The following is a 14338-nucleotide window of genomic DNA, read 5'->3' as shown; positions in this document are numbered from 1 at the left end:
ATTTATGGCTGAACATATTCATACGTGGACCTAGATAAGAGTGGTGACATGCATATCATTTGATGTCCATACAACTAGCTCATGTCATAGAAAGGGTTTTTAGCTTCTAAATATTAAGTGGTCTGGGATGTGTTTTTGTATTTGATTTCCATTTCCCTTGTATTGTGATTAGATGATATATATGATGGTATGACTTCTTAGATACTGTTAAAATTTCCTTTGTGGCCTAGTATACATAGTCATTTTTTCTAAATATTCTACATTTATTTGAAGAGAATAAACATTGTCTGTTGGTTGATATAACGTAAGTGTATAAATCATTACTCAGGTTTCTAAATTGTATTGTCCACATTTCCAATATTCTTTCATTCTTTAGTCTTATTCTTTTTTAAAAAAATATTTTTAGTTTTGTAGGTGGACACAGTGCCTTTATTTTATTTATTTTTATGTAGTGCTGACTACAACCGCAGTCCTGATCATTCATTTTTCAGCAAGATACATTTGAAATTGTCCACAATCATTGTGGAATTGTTTATGGCTCCTGCTAAATTTGATAAATTTCAGCCAGATGTGGTGGTGTACAACTGTAATTCCAGCAACTTGGCAGGCTGAGGCAGGAAGATTGCAAGTTCAAGACCAGGATAGGCAACACAGAGAGATCGTATCTCAGAAATAAAAGGGTGCAGGGCTATGGCTTAGTAGTAGAGCACCCCTGGGTTCAAGCCAGGTAACACACACAGACACACACACACACACACACACACACACACACACACAATAAACTTTGCTTTATATATTTGAGGCTTAAGATGAATATAGTTCAGGAATGTTATATGTTTTGTTGAATTTTGTTTATTTTATCATTAATGATCCTCTTTGTATAGTTAATTTTGTCTAATTCCTTAGCATACTTGTGTTCTTTTTCTAGTACATCTTTTTTGATACTTACAAAAAATTCTATTATGAAAAATTTCTAGCATATTTCAATAGAAGATAGAATAGTATGATTAACTTTCATGTGCCCAGTACTAAGCTTTTTAATGTTACCAACTCACAACTAATTGATTCTTACCCAAACTCTCACTCATTCTTCCCACATTTTCCTGGATTGTTTTGAAGCAAAATCTAGGTAGCACATTATTTTATCCATAAATATTTTAGATGTATCTCTCAAAGATGAAGTTCCCTTTTTAGGCATAGGCATGATAATGTTTTACTCCTTCAGAACAACGTTTTCACATTAAGGTGAACCTAATCAAGGTTCAAATGTTGCCAATTGTTTTATTTTTAAAGCTAGTTTCTTTGTTCTAGTGGGATTCCAAGTAGGGCTGTAAGTCTCTTTTCCCTTCTAGGTTCCCATTCTCTGTTGTTTTTTCACCTTTGCAGTGTATTCATTGAAGAACCGAGGATGTAGGTCTTGACGTATTTGTCAGAATCTGGATTTTGCTAATTGAGCCTGTGTGGTGTCATCTAATAATATGTTCCTTGCTCCATTGAATGTCCTATAAATTGGACATCCCCTTACTTTTAAGCATGTAATTATGTTGTAGTTGTGTCCAGCATATAACTATATTTTATTCCTTTAAGTAATTAGACAATCTTGTTTCTTTAATTGGCAAGTATAATCAGTGTTCATTTATTGTATTTTTTGCCATATTTGTGCTTACTTCTAAAATCCTTGGTGCTTCCTGTTTAGCATGCCCCACTCCCCACAGTCTTGCATCTGTTGTCCAGGCTATACTCAAACTCCTGAGCTCAAATGATCCTTCCACCTCAGTCTTCCAAGGAGCTGGGACTATAGGCATGCGTCACTGTGCTGGGTTAAAGAGCCTTTTTCCTTTATTGTTTTCTTTCCTTTCTTGCCTTTTATTGGATTAAGTTATCACATTCTTCTCCCTCCATAGGTTCAGAAATTATACTTTTGATTTTTATTCTTTTAGTAATTGTTTCATACTGAGTTAAAAATTAAGGTAAATGTATCTACTTCCCAAGCAATATAAGGACTTATGAGCCTTTAACATGATTTGTTCCCTTGATATACTCTGATGCTGTTTTTTAAATAACTTAAATCTATACTGGTTTTAAACCCTCTCATTTGGTCCCGCCTGTCTATTTAGTCAGTGCTTCTTTAGGAGTTTTTGAACATGTCAGGTTTTTTTTTCATTTAAAACTTTTCTTAATTTAAATAATGTAAATATGTAAAAATAAGATACAAGCTTTATGAAATAACATGCCAGATGCCCTTGGGCATTTTCTATTCTCTGCTTTGCCCGCAGCTGCTTCTTGCATCTACTTTAAGAATTCCATTTCCTCCTTCTTTCCTTTGTTATTTCTTCTACAGTCTGTGAGTGGTAAATTCTCAGTCTTTGAAAATAACTTTAATTTTATTGTAATTTTTTTTTGTGGTAACTTATAACTGAGTTACAGAATTCTGGGATTCTAACTTTAGAATTTCCCTTAGCATTTGTTTGTTTGTTTGTTTGTTTTGTGTGTGCTTTAATTTTTTAAATTTGTTTTAATTAGTTATACATGACAGTAGAATGCTGTTTGGCACATTATATGTAATGAAATGTAATTTCTCATTTTTCTGGTGGTTCTCGATGTACAGTCCCACCAGTTGTACAGTTACATATGCATACAGGATGATAATGTCTGATTCATTCTCCTATCTTTCCTAACCCTAACCCTCTCCCCTCCCTTCACTCCCCTCTACTCTAAATAGTTACTCTAAAGTAACTATTCTTCCCTAGGCTCCCCAACATTATGAATTAGTATGGGGAGGCTGCCAGCACCTTGCCAGGGAAAGGGTATAAGCCACTGGAGAAAATAAGTCAGAATCAGTAAAGAACAAAAGACACAGAGTCAAAGAGAGTTTTGAAGCAGAGCACCTGATAGATCCAACCCATACAGGAGCTGGAGCTAGACAATTAGAAAATGGCTCCCGTGGTTTATTTGAGGGGGTCCATCAAAGGCAGGGGGTAAGGTTTCAGGGGTGGAGTCTTGCTTCCTGATGTCTTAGAGTCAGCAGGTTGATGGGCATCTTGGCAGGTCACCCCATCTCTGAGAGGCTGTGTGGCTGCAGCAGGTCACCCCATCTCTGGTGCTGTGTGGGACCAGGCAGAGCTGATAAAAATTCACATATATTTGGGCAATCTTATCCTGTGGGATTGCCAGGGGAAGTTCCCAAATACCAGGTGTTCCTATGAGAGGCTACAATGCTGGTGTAGTCCACACATAACCCATGGATGGCTCTGGAAAAATTAGCATCCATATATCAGAGATATTTGGTTTCTGTTTTTTGGAGACTGGCTTATTTCGCTTAGGATGATGATATTCTCCAGCTCCATCCATTTACCGACAAATGCCATAATTTCATTCTTCTTTAAGGCTGAGGAGTATTCCATGTGTGTGTATCACATTTTTTTAATCCATTAATCTGTAGACGATGTACATATTCTATGTTTCTATGCTTTCTTAAATGTAATTATTCTTCATATGAGATGCCTTAGAAGGGCATTTAGGTTGCTTCCATAGTTTAGCTATTGTGAATTGAGCTGGCACTGTAATATGATTATTTTAAGTCCTTTTGGTATTATCCCATTATATACTGACATTCCTAATGGCTGAATTTACACTACCTATGTGCTGTCATTCTAACTGCTGTTCATTTATCTCTGATCACTTTAAAAATTTCTATTTATTTTGCTTTTTTGATACAGCATGTCTAGATGTGTATTTCATTTTATTTATCTTCAATTTTCATCCATTATCTTTGGGGTATTGCTTCCACCCCATTATTTTACTCTGTCTTCTAAAAACACTATTAGAATAATGGAGACCAACAGAGAATAGAAAGGCAATAGAGAGGGAGAGAGAAGGGGAGGGCTTGAGGGAATACTGGGGAATGTAATCTATCAAATTATAATATGTCCATGTACTAATGTGCTGCAGTAAATCCCTCTTATATATATATATATATATATATATATATATATATATATATATATATATATATATTATAATATACTAATCAAAATAATAGTAGAAAGGAGATCAGTAAAGTAGAGCAGGCAGGAAGTGGGGAGGAAAACAGAAGGGATTAGGTTAAAAGATTGACCAAATTATGTTATGTACATGTATGGTTATGATAAAGTGAATCCCACTATTATGCATAATTATAATACACCAATAAACAAATACAGGTATGTTGGACCTTCTCATTCTCTTCCTATTTTTTAAAGCACTCTCATGATTTCTGCCTCTTCATCTCATGGTGATTTCCTCAGATTTGTCTTCTAGTTTGCTAATTCTCTCCTCTGCTGTGTCATCATTGCTTTTTCACCTATTCATTATGATTTTAATTCTTGTCACTTCATTTTTAATATCTATAATTTCTATTTCTTTTTTGAATCTATCTTTTCCTTTATTGTGGCTTCTATGCTTTCTTAAATGTAATTATTCTTCATATGAGAAAATTCTCATTTTAGATTTCATATTAAATTAGTTCATTATACTGTAGAAAGTGATCTGAATAATACATTGCAAATGTCCAGTATATTTGTGTTGTCCTTTGAAAGTGTTATTGTTATATTTTTTCCATGTGTTTTTTTCCTCCTACCATTTTAATTGTAACACATATTCTGCATTAGTGAATTTCCTGACTCATATGGATGAAGAAGATAGAAGTGACAAAGATGAGACTTCAGAAGCTGCATTTTCAGTAATAGAAAATCATTCTAGTCCGAAAACTTGTGTGTTCCTTTCTGCTGATTCAGCTGTCAGTCTTTCCAGTGACCAGAATACTCCTTCACCTGGTAATGTTCTTCACTTTTTTCATTTATACACACTTTTATTTTCCATTATGTTTCTGAACTGTATACTGGGAATATAGTCATGAAGGATTTGTGAAGTCATTTTGTAATATTTATTTTCAGGAGAAGGAAGTTAAAATTTGTGCTACTCACATGAAGAACTTCATAAGATATGCTTCAACTGTGTATTATACTTCTGTGAATGTATTCATGCTAAATATATAACAACTGGAATTACTGTTGTTTTTACAAAAGTCGAGAAATTCAGACTGCCAGTTGTCAGAACTTGAGTTTTAACTGAGAACAAAATAGTGTTTGTCATTTCTGGGGCCTCTTATCATGTGCCAAACACTGCTATTTTGTATGCTTGGATGCTGAGTTAAGCCTATGAAGTAGATTTTATATTCTCCCCATTTTATAGTTTAGGATATTGAGGCTTAGAAAGATTTAGTGTCACTTTTTGCTCCATTTCATTTGGAGGTTGTAATTAAATTAAAAGTGTTATTTTTTAGAACAAACAAATACATTTTGTCCTATAAATAATAAGACATAGTATTTACCATACAACCCACATAAAGATGGAAAAATAAAATATTTCTCTATTATTAAATGTATGGTTATAAACTTAGGAAGAAATCATATTATTATTTTTTAATAAAGTAAAGAATTTAGATGTCCTTATGGGTATTTCCTCCAAAGTTGTCATCTGGCATTATTGATCAAAAAATAGTATAGATTTCCTCTTTTGCAGCTAGCTAACTTCCATTTCTTAGCACATTCTTCTGAGTATTTTTACTAACAAATATTTTTGGTAACAGCCATTAGATATTTAGAGGTACTTTGTGGTAAGTAAAGTAAGTTATCAGTCTGAGTGTCTCCATTTGGAATAAAAAATAAAGAATTACAATTACCAAGGAATAAAGTTGATTTTGTTTAGTAAATCACCAGTAAAATCAATCAATCACTTTGGGAATAATTCCAAAAATGGTTTGAAAATGAAGTAAGGATAGAATACCCATGTGTAGTTACTTTTAAAGGTATTCATTTGAATATAATACTTTTTTGCTCTTGTATACTTTTTTTCTTTCACAATAACTGATTTTTCTTAACTCATTTGAAGATGATCTTTGTCAGGGATCAGCAGCCCTCAGTTCTGTGATGTGAGACAATTAATCTTTAAACATGAGGCTGTTCAGTTAAGTTGTGCTCATTACCAAAGTGCTTTGGAGTCCCGCAAAGGCACATTCTCTTTTTGCAGCGATGATTACGAAGAACTAAACTCTCCCCGCTTGGCAAGGTTTGTCAAGTTTGTAGCTGCTGTGGCTGAGAGCTTGTGGTCACTGGCTACTAACGGAAGGAAGAGCAACTTGTTACCTATGTTTGTTAACTAAAACTTCAGCCTTTAACCTGAGAGGTTACCGTCTTGACTAAGATCTCACTTTCCTCATCCAGCCAGTTGATGGAGGGAATCCTTCAAGCTCTCTTCATGAGTAGATCTGCAGGGGCCATTCAAACACCGATAGAAAGTATCTCTTGGCTAGGTGTGATGGTGCCTATCTGTAATCCCGGTGACTCCGGAGGCCAAGGCGAGAGATCGCAAGGTTTGAGGTCAACCTCAGTGAGACCCTGTGTCAAAGGAAAAAATAAAAAAGGAAGGGGATGAGGCTCAGTGGTAGAGTGCCCTTGGGTTCAGTCCCCAGTACAGCAGGGGGGAAATGTTTCTTTAATGGAACTTTTTCTTTTACATTTATAGGAAGTATTTCCCTCTTAGCTAAATTTAATGAATTACTATTAAGAATTCACAAGTGCCCAGACCCTGAAAACAAAGATAAAAGAATTGGAGATTAATAAATAGAACAATATGTGCTCAAGAAAGCAAAATTCTTTCATATTAAAATTACGATTCATGGGCTAGGGCTGTAACTCAGTGGCAGGGTGCTTGCCTAGCGTGTGTGAGGCACTGGGTTCATTCCTTAGCACCGCATAAAAATAAATAAAGGCATCTGTCCATCTACAGCTACCCCCAAAACAAACAAACAAACAAACAAACATGACTGAGGAGGCTAAGGCAGGAAGATTACAAGTTCAAGACTAGCCTGGACAATTTAGGAAGACCATGTCTCAAAAATAAAAAAGGGCTGGAAATAAAGCTCAGTGGTAGAGTACCCTTGGGTTCAGGCCCTAGTACCCCACCATACACACATAAAAAAACAACAAACATACAAACAAAAAAACCCATGTGGATGCCTAAGTTTGAGGAGAAGTTTAGTTACTCTTAGTCTAATAAAATCTTTTGGGGTGTATGGGGGTGGGAGGGGGCAGGTAACCAGGAATTGAACCCAGAGGCACTTAACCACGAAGCCACATCCCTATCCCTTTTTTATATTTTATTTAGAGACAGGGTCTCACTGATTAGTTTAGGCCTTGGCAAATTTCCTAGGCTGGCTTTGAACTCTCGATCTTGCCTCAGCCTCATGAGCCACTGGGATTACAGGTGTGTGCCATTGCGAAGAGCTCTAAAAAATCTTAACAAGGAAACATTTTTGAGATGAGATGTCAGAACATTTTCCCTAATTAACTTAATTATATTTCAGATTAAACATGTAGAAGGTTAAATAGATTAAATGTTTTGCATTAGAGATACTTAGTTTATATTGGGCAAGGCTTAAAAATCATTCTTTGGATCCTATTCTTCTAAGAAAATATCTTCTTGGGTTTAAATTAGATATTTTCCAATATGTGTAACTTTTATTAATGTTTCCTTTTTTTTTAGGTGTGAATAACAGTGATGAATTATTTGAAAGGTAAATATTTTAAGAAGTAGTTCATTATTTTACTTAAAATTTGAGTATGAATATGTGTCCTGGAAATTTTGTTGTCCTTTGAATGTGAACTTATATATTATACATCTTTTTGAAGTTTAATGAAATATAATAAATTTCTATTGGGAATGGAATGTTCTGAGAAACTGAGAAATGTTGTTAAATCCCTTGCTGTTTCAACACAGGTAATTACAATACAATAGGCTACATTTGCTACATTTTCTTTTACTCAGTATGTATTAAATTTGAACAGACAAGACCCATAGAGGTTTTCTCCTGGGCCTAAAGTTTTTTGTTTTTTTTTTTAAGAGTACCTACAAAGTCATCAGTTGTTGATGAGTTGGTGTTTGTGGGAGACACCAGAATTGTAGAAATAGAAGGAAAAGTAGACGTATCATTTTGTGTCTATTTATGCTCTTGAATGGCATAGTTTTTTGTATTTGTTTTTTCCTAATGTAATTAATTTGTAAATGCTTAAATGTTTCTGTTTGTCAAATTTCATTTGCAATTGAAGTATTTCAGTAGATCCACTCCAGATGGCTGGATTGACTGACATTGCAGACATTATCAATGATCTTATAACTAGAGGCGGAGTTTCCAGTAAAGAGCTTGGTTTAACAGAACAACAAGCAAGGAGTATCTCCAGGTAATCTGGACTCACTAAGAGTCCTTTTTGTGGTTGTTTTGGTGCTACGAATGGACCACTGGGTTCTGGCATGCTAAGCTGGCATTTAGCCACTAAAGAATTACTTTTTAACCCATTCAAAATGTTTCTGATTTAGGAATGTAAATAGTTTGCCACATTTTTTTTTTAATTTTTAATATTTATTTTTTAGTTCTCGGCGGACACAACATCTTTGTTGGTATGTGGTGCTGAGGATCGAACCCGGGCCGCACGCATGCCAGGCGAGCGCGCTACCGCTTAAGCCACATCCCCAGCCCAGTTTGCCACATTTCAATGTAATTTTTATTAAACAAATTTGAAGTTTAGGAGTTTTTCTACCTAAATAATTTTTGTGATGTATGCCATTCCTCCATGTTCCTCAAAGTGTACTTTGTACTTAACTAACAGAGCACATCTATATCTGGAGAGTTTTTCTCAGGTCTAATCACTGTAAGTACAACATAGAATGAATGCTGTTTCTTATTAAAAGTAATTAATGGTTTACTTCATGGCATTTTATCCAAAATACTAGCCCTTAGGTTACTTTTGCAGTAGCCTTTCTATAGAACATTAGGTTAAAATACTTTTCCATGCAACCCTTCCTGGATGGAATAAAAGCTCGCTCACCTTTATTTTCCTTTATACCCCTTAGTTGCTTCATAGAAAACAGTCAACCTTATCTGTTTTAGATATAATTCCACTTATTACTTCAGTGAAAGTACAGTGTGTTATCATCAAACTTACAAGACTATTAAAAGAAAACAGCACAATAAATAAAAAAATAAGGAAGAAGGGCTGGGGTTGTGGCTCAGTGGTAGAGTGCTCACCTAGCATGTGTGAGGCCCTGGGTTCCAGTCTCAGCACCACATAAAGATGAATAAATAAAGGTATTCTGTCCATCTATAACTTAAAATTATTTAGAAAAAAAGATTATTTTTGTTTACATAATTTATCTACTATATTATTACCTTATATCGAGACCATGTTAGACCCTAACTTCCTAAACTAATGGATTTAGTTAACTCTAATAGTTCTTTTTTTTTCTAAAATTATATAAAAATAATATTTTGTTTCTACTCTTGAAAGGATATAAATGTAGGATCGAGTTCTGTCAGTGTGCTATGGGAGCTCAGGGAAAAAAGGTCAGTCAAAAAGCAGAGTCACCAGTTTCGGAATTTGATTCGTATCTCAGGATTAATAGAAATTGTATTCTGCTAATGACTGGTAACTGTAAGACAGGATATTACAGACAGAAATATGCAAAGATATGGTCAACAAAGGGCAAGGACTCAAATGTAGCTAGAGTTTGTTAATTGGAAGGGAGTGGGACTAGCTTGTGTGGGGACAGAAGCACTAAGCTGGCTTGACTGTTGGCAGCAGAGCTCAGCAGCAGGTTATCATCAGCTAGACCTGGGAGCCAGATGGATGACTTACTTCCAGAGGCCAGAGATGAGGTGAATCAAAATGGAGAGTGTAGGTCACAGGATAGATAAACACTGGAGGCTGTCAGGAGGTAAGGATGATAGGTTTTCTTACATGACTGATGATAATTTCTTTAGCAAATTGGAAAATGTAGTTTTAGATGTAAAGTTCCAGGATAACATTCATTCGCTAATATCAACTGTAAGTCCTCTGACGGATGCCAAAGTGGTATTTAGATAAGGAAGAGCTTTGTTTGGAAAATGCGTGCGAAGGAAAAGAAAAGGGAGCCGTGAAATGTGGGGACCAGCTATCAGACTGCAGTGCAGATGTAGATCTGCTCTGAAGTTGAGGGTTCCAAAGGTCACCCTTAGGGTCAGCATTTTGTTAGGAGAGCTCACAGTGTTTAGTCATGTTTGTGGCCACAAATATGAAATATGAAATATGAATTTTCAACAAGAAGGTTGAAAGCAAAGTCAGCAAAGGGAAAAGGTACATTAGGTAAATTCCAGGGAAAACCAGGCACAGGCTTCCCAGAATCCTCTCCCAGTGGAGTCACAAAGGACATAACATAATTCCTCAAGCAACAGGTTGTGACAACACATATGAGATGTTGTCTACTAGCAATTGATTAGATTCAGTGCCTAGGATTTTATTGGGAATCCTTCCTGGCACATCCCAAGAGCCAAACTCGTTAAGCAAGTGTTCAGAATAAACCACATTGTCTGTATCTGTGACCCAGCTTCCATCTAGTATGGTGTCTTTTTCACACACTACCATCTATCCCCTGTTTTCTCAGACCACCCAAAGTACAACTTATAGATCCTCCAAGAAGCAGAAGCCAAGATGGGATTGATGTATAAGAGATTTGTTTTGGGAGATGTTTGTGAGGAAAGATAGAAGGAAAGAGAATTAGGGAGATAGGGTTTCAGAATGCCAGCGCCATTTTAAGAATATTTCAGCTAGATCAGTGATAGGGCCTCAAGCCATGTCACCCATGGAGTCACCCATATTTCAGAAATGAACCAGCCAGTACATACCTGCCATACTTAGTCATTAACTCAACCAGATTGTGAGACGTGTGGCATGGACCTGAAGATGGGAGTAGATCCAGAAAAGCAGCAGCTTGGAACTTACCTGTGTGTGTAGGTTTTAGAAGTGGTTGATTTGCCAGAGTTCATTCTACTGTCATGTATAACTAAAAAGAACAAATGAAAAAAATTAGAAAGTACAAAAAAAAAAAGAAGTGGTTGAGATGGTCCAGGAACTGAATGGTAGATAAGGAAGTCCAAAACAGAACCTTTAAGGCATCAATATTGAAGTGGTGAGCAGAGATGAAAGGAGGCTATGTAGTGTTTTGAGTAAGAAAAGATCCAGGTAAGACAGTTTAAAGAGGGAAAAGCTGTTTAAATATAACATTTAAAGCAAGTGTTTCAGAGAATTGTTGGTGAACTTTCTGAGACCATTTTCTCTGGAGTTGTGGGAATGAGACTGGAACAAGTTGATTAGAGACCATAAGTGTACATTACTTTCAAGACAGGGCAATGTCTTTTCAAACGAATACTACGATTAAGTTGTGGTAGTTATTACCTACACAACAAATTTAAAAGCCAATGATGCTTTGCTCATTAAATTTCACAGGATTCAGCATTCTTCTGGCAGATGTCCACAAAGAACTGAGAAGGAGAGAAGAGAGATTCGAGCCTGGATGAAAAGAAAACGAAAAGAAAGAATGGCAGAGTACTTAAATCAGCTGGCAGAAAAGAGAGGGCAAGAACATGATCCCTTCTGTGCCAGAAGCAATCCAGTAAGTCTGCAGTATCAAGGGTAATGGAATTATTATACAACGTCTATATTTTTTTCTGGCAAATATTTAAAAAAATTAGCATAATTTAGATTCTTTTTTTATTGGGCGGATGAAAAGTCAACATTTTACTTATGCCAGGAAAAGTTGAGAAATTACATTAGCAAAGTATAGCAGGATATTGTGCAAACTATATTCTGTTGATCTATATTAAATATTCTTTTTCCCTCAAGTTAATTATGACTTTAATATTTTAAACAAATGAGGTTGAGTGATTGTGTATCTTTTTCATTGAGAGTGAGTAGCAGTTAAATAATGGATTATATGTGTGTTAAAGCCATTTTTAAACTTGTTTTCTGCAAAGAATAAAATTATGATCTAATCATGTAACAGCAGAGCAGTCACCTGTGTGTGTGTGTGTGTGTGTGTGTGTGTGGGTGTGTTTTAAATGCCTTTAAACTGTTAGCATTTATTTACTGAGCCCTGAAATACGGGCATCCCCATGTTCAGGTCAGGAATAGTTTTTCTTTAGAAGGTAAAACAAAGTAGTGTTTGATCCCAGAAGCTTGGGAGGCTGAAACAGGAGGATCACAAGTTCAAAACAATTTAGCGCAACCCTAATAAGCAACTTAGTGAGACGCTGTCTCTAAATAAAATATTAAAAAGGGCTGGGGATGTGGCTCAGTGGTTAAATGCCAAACAATTTAGCGCAACCCTAATAAGCAACTTAGTGAGACGCTGTCTCTAAATAAAATATTAAAAAGGGCTGGGGATGTGGCTCAGTGGTTAAATGCCATTGGGTTCAATTCCTGCTACCAAGAAAAAAGTAGTGTTTGATAACCACATTACTGTGAAAATCACATTTGGATTATGGTTAGATTACAGTTTATCCCTTTGCAATTTGAAATAAAACATGATAGCACTTCATTTTTAAAGCATTATTAACAAATGATGTAAGTTTATTTTCTAGATAAGGTTGCCCCATTTAAACTCCATATGATGTAAAAGTAGGTGAACTATTATTTAAAGAATGTATTTTACTTACCTGTCTTATTTTTCTCTTCTTTTTCCTCTTCCTCTTATTCTTATTCCATGCTGGGGATCGAACCTTGGACCTTGCACATGTTAAAGCAAGCACTCTCCCACTGAGCTCCATCCTAGTCTTACAATAATAATTCTTCATGTTCTGGAATATATATATATATTTGACATTTGTCTCAGTTTGCCTTCTGACATATAATTTTGAAAAATTTATAAATTATAGCAAACTCATTACAGTAGGCTTTTGATAAGTATTTGACAATATTAAAATGATTTTAAATGAGTGTCTCTTTCTGCTTTTTCAACCAAGCTATTGGTGAAATTAATCACCAGACTGAAGATGAAGTTGAAGTGTCTATATCCCTAAAATGTTCTTTTCTTCCACCTTAAGTGCAGCTGTAGGATGTCCTCTGTCGAAAAAATATAACTAGTAAAATACATTTTGCATTCCATTTAATTGTATGATGTTTTAATTTAACATTTTTATGTTTTGCTTTAGGATAGAAAATTTTATCAAATATGGCCTCATTTTGTACTATTTTCTAAATAGTAGAATTATGTCTAATGGTTTTTTTTGGACTGCGGAATAATGAATTAACTGAATATTTCTTATGCAGTTTTACATGACTTCAAAGGAAATCAGGCTGAGACAAAAGAAGAAGCATGAGAAAGATAGGTAAGCTTGGAAGCTATATCCTGAGCATTTTCTGGTAGATAATTCTTAGGAATTTATTTTCATAATTGTCTTCTTGTCAATAAACAGAAAATTGTGGGAGATATCATTGTAAAGAAAATAATTAGACTCAGTATCCTTTTTAGAAATTTGCTTTCAAATATTATTGGCACCATACAGTTTTTATGACTTTCATTTCTGTTGTACTCTCTCTCCCAAACCAGATATGTATGTGTATTTGGGAAATACCCTCAAGACCATAACTACAAATATCTTTAATAATATACTCTACTTCCTAATGGTTTTAAGAAATCTGATGATTAGAGGGATTTGAAAAGTTCTAAGAAAAACAAAAGTACTGTGTTCCTTCTTGAAATAAGAACTAAAAGTGGGGCTGGGGATGTGGCTCAAGCGGTAGCGCGCTCACCTGGCGTGCGTGCGACCCGGGTTCGATCCTCAGCACCACATACCAACAAAGATGTTGTGTCCGCCGAGAACTAAAAAATAAATATTAAAAATTCTCTCTCTCTCTCTCTCTCCCCTCTCTCACTCTCTCTTTAAAAAAAAAAAAAAACAACTAAAAGTGACTTTTTAAATAAATGGTGTTTAATTCTTTATCTAAAAGGTTGCTGCTCTCTGACCACTATAGTCGGCGAATCACACAAGCATACAGTCTGATGAATGAACTGTTATCAGAATCAGTACAACTGCCAGTAACTGCACAGAAACCATCTCCTAACAAACCCAGCACTGCTTGGCATTCTGGACAGCAGTGCTGCCCTTCTCCAAGGAGGTAAGAAGACACAATTCACCATATTATTTGGAAAAATAACATTGGACCTAGTTAAAAAAAAAAAAAGTATCTCTTTTGTGATTCAAGCTCAGTGTATTTGCATCTACCCTGCTTAGAATTATTATGATAAAGGAAAGAACAAAATAGCTCCTTAATTATGAGGTCTTTATAAATGTATAGAATCACCAAAGGAAAAAGGCAAAAATGGCATTCAGTTTCTAACTAAGCTGTAACAAAGCACTTCAGTATACCTGTAGTGTGACATTTCATATCTGTCCAGTACTGTCTTCTTTTTTTTTTTTTAGTTTCTG

General features: G+C 35.3%; 1 protein-coding gene across 1 annotated transcript in view; it reads left to right on the top strand.

Moving 5' to 3' along the window:
- The window catches only part of CPLANE1 (ciliogenesis and planar polarity effector complex subunit 1), a 132936-nt gene that overhangs the window by 89500 nt on the left and 29098 nt on the right, over positions 1-14338 (top strand). Inside the window, exons 46-51 of the mRNA XM_081301656.1 lie at positions 4650-4814; positions 7585-7615; positions 8148-8279; positions 11358-11523; positions 13179-13237; positions 13860-14027. Coding sequence (XP_081157782.1) covers positions 4650-4814; positions 7585-7615; positions 8148-8279; positions 11358-11523; positions 13179-13237; positions 13860-14027 — 721 coding nt within the window. The remainder of the gene's footprint in view (positions 1-4649; positions 4815-7584; positions 7616-8147; positions 8280-11357; positions 11524-13178; positions 13238-13859; positions 14028-14338) is intronic.

Source organism: Spermophilus citellus, assembly GCF_964194105.1.
Source record: "Spermophilus citellus genome assembly, chromosome: 1".
Classification (NCBI taxonomy): Eukaryota; Metazoa; Chordata; class Mammalia; order Rodentia; family Sciuridae; genus Spermophilus; species Spermophilus citellus.
Note: the sequence above shows the minus strand (reverse complement) of the source record. Positions and strands in the feature narration are given on the sequence as shown.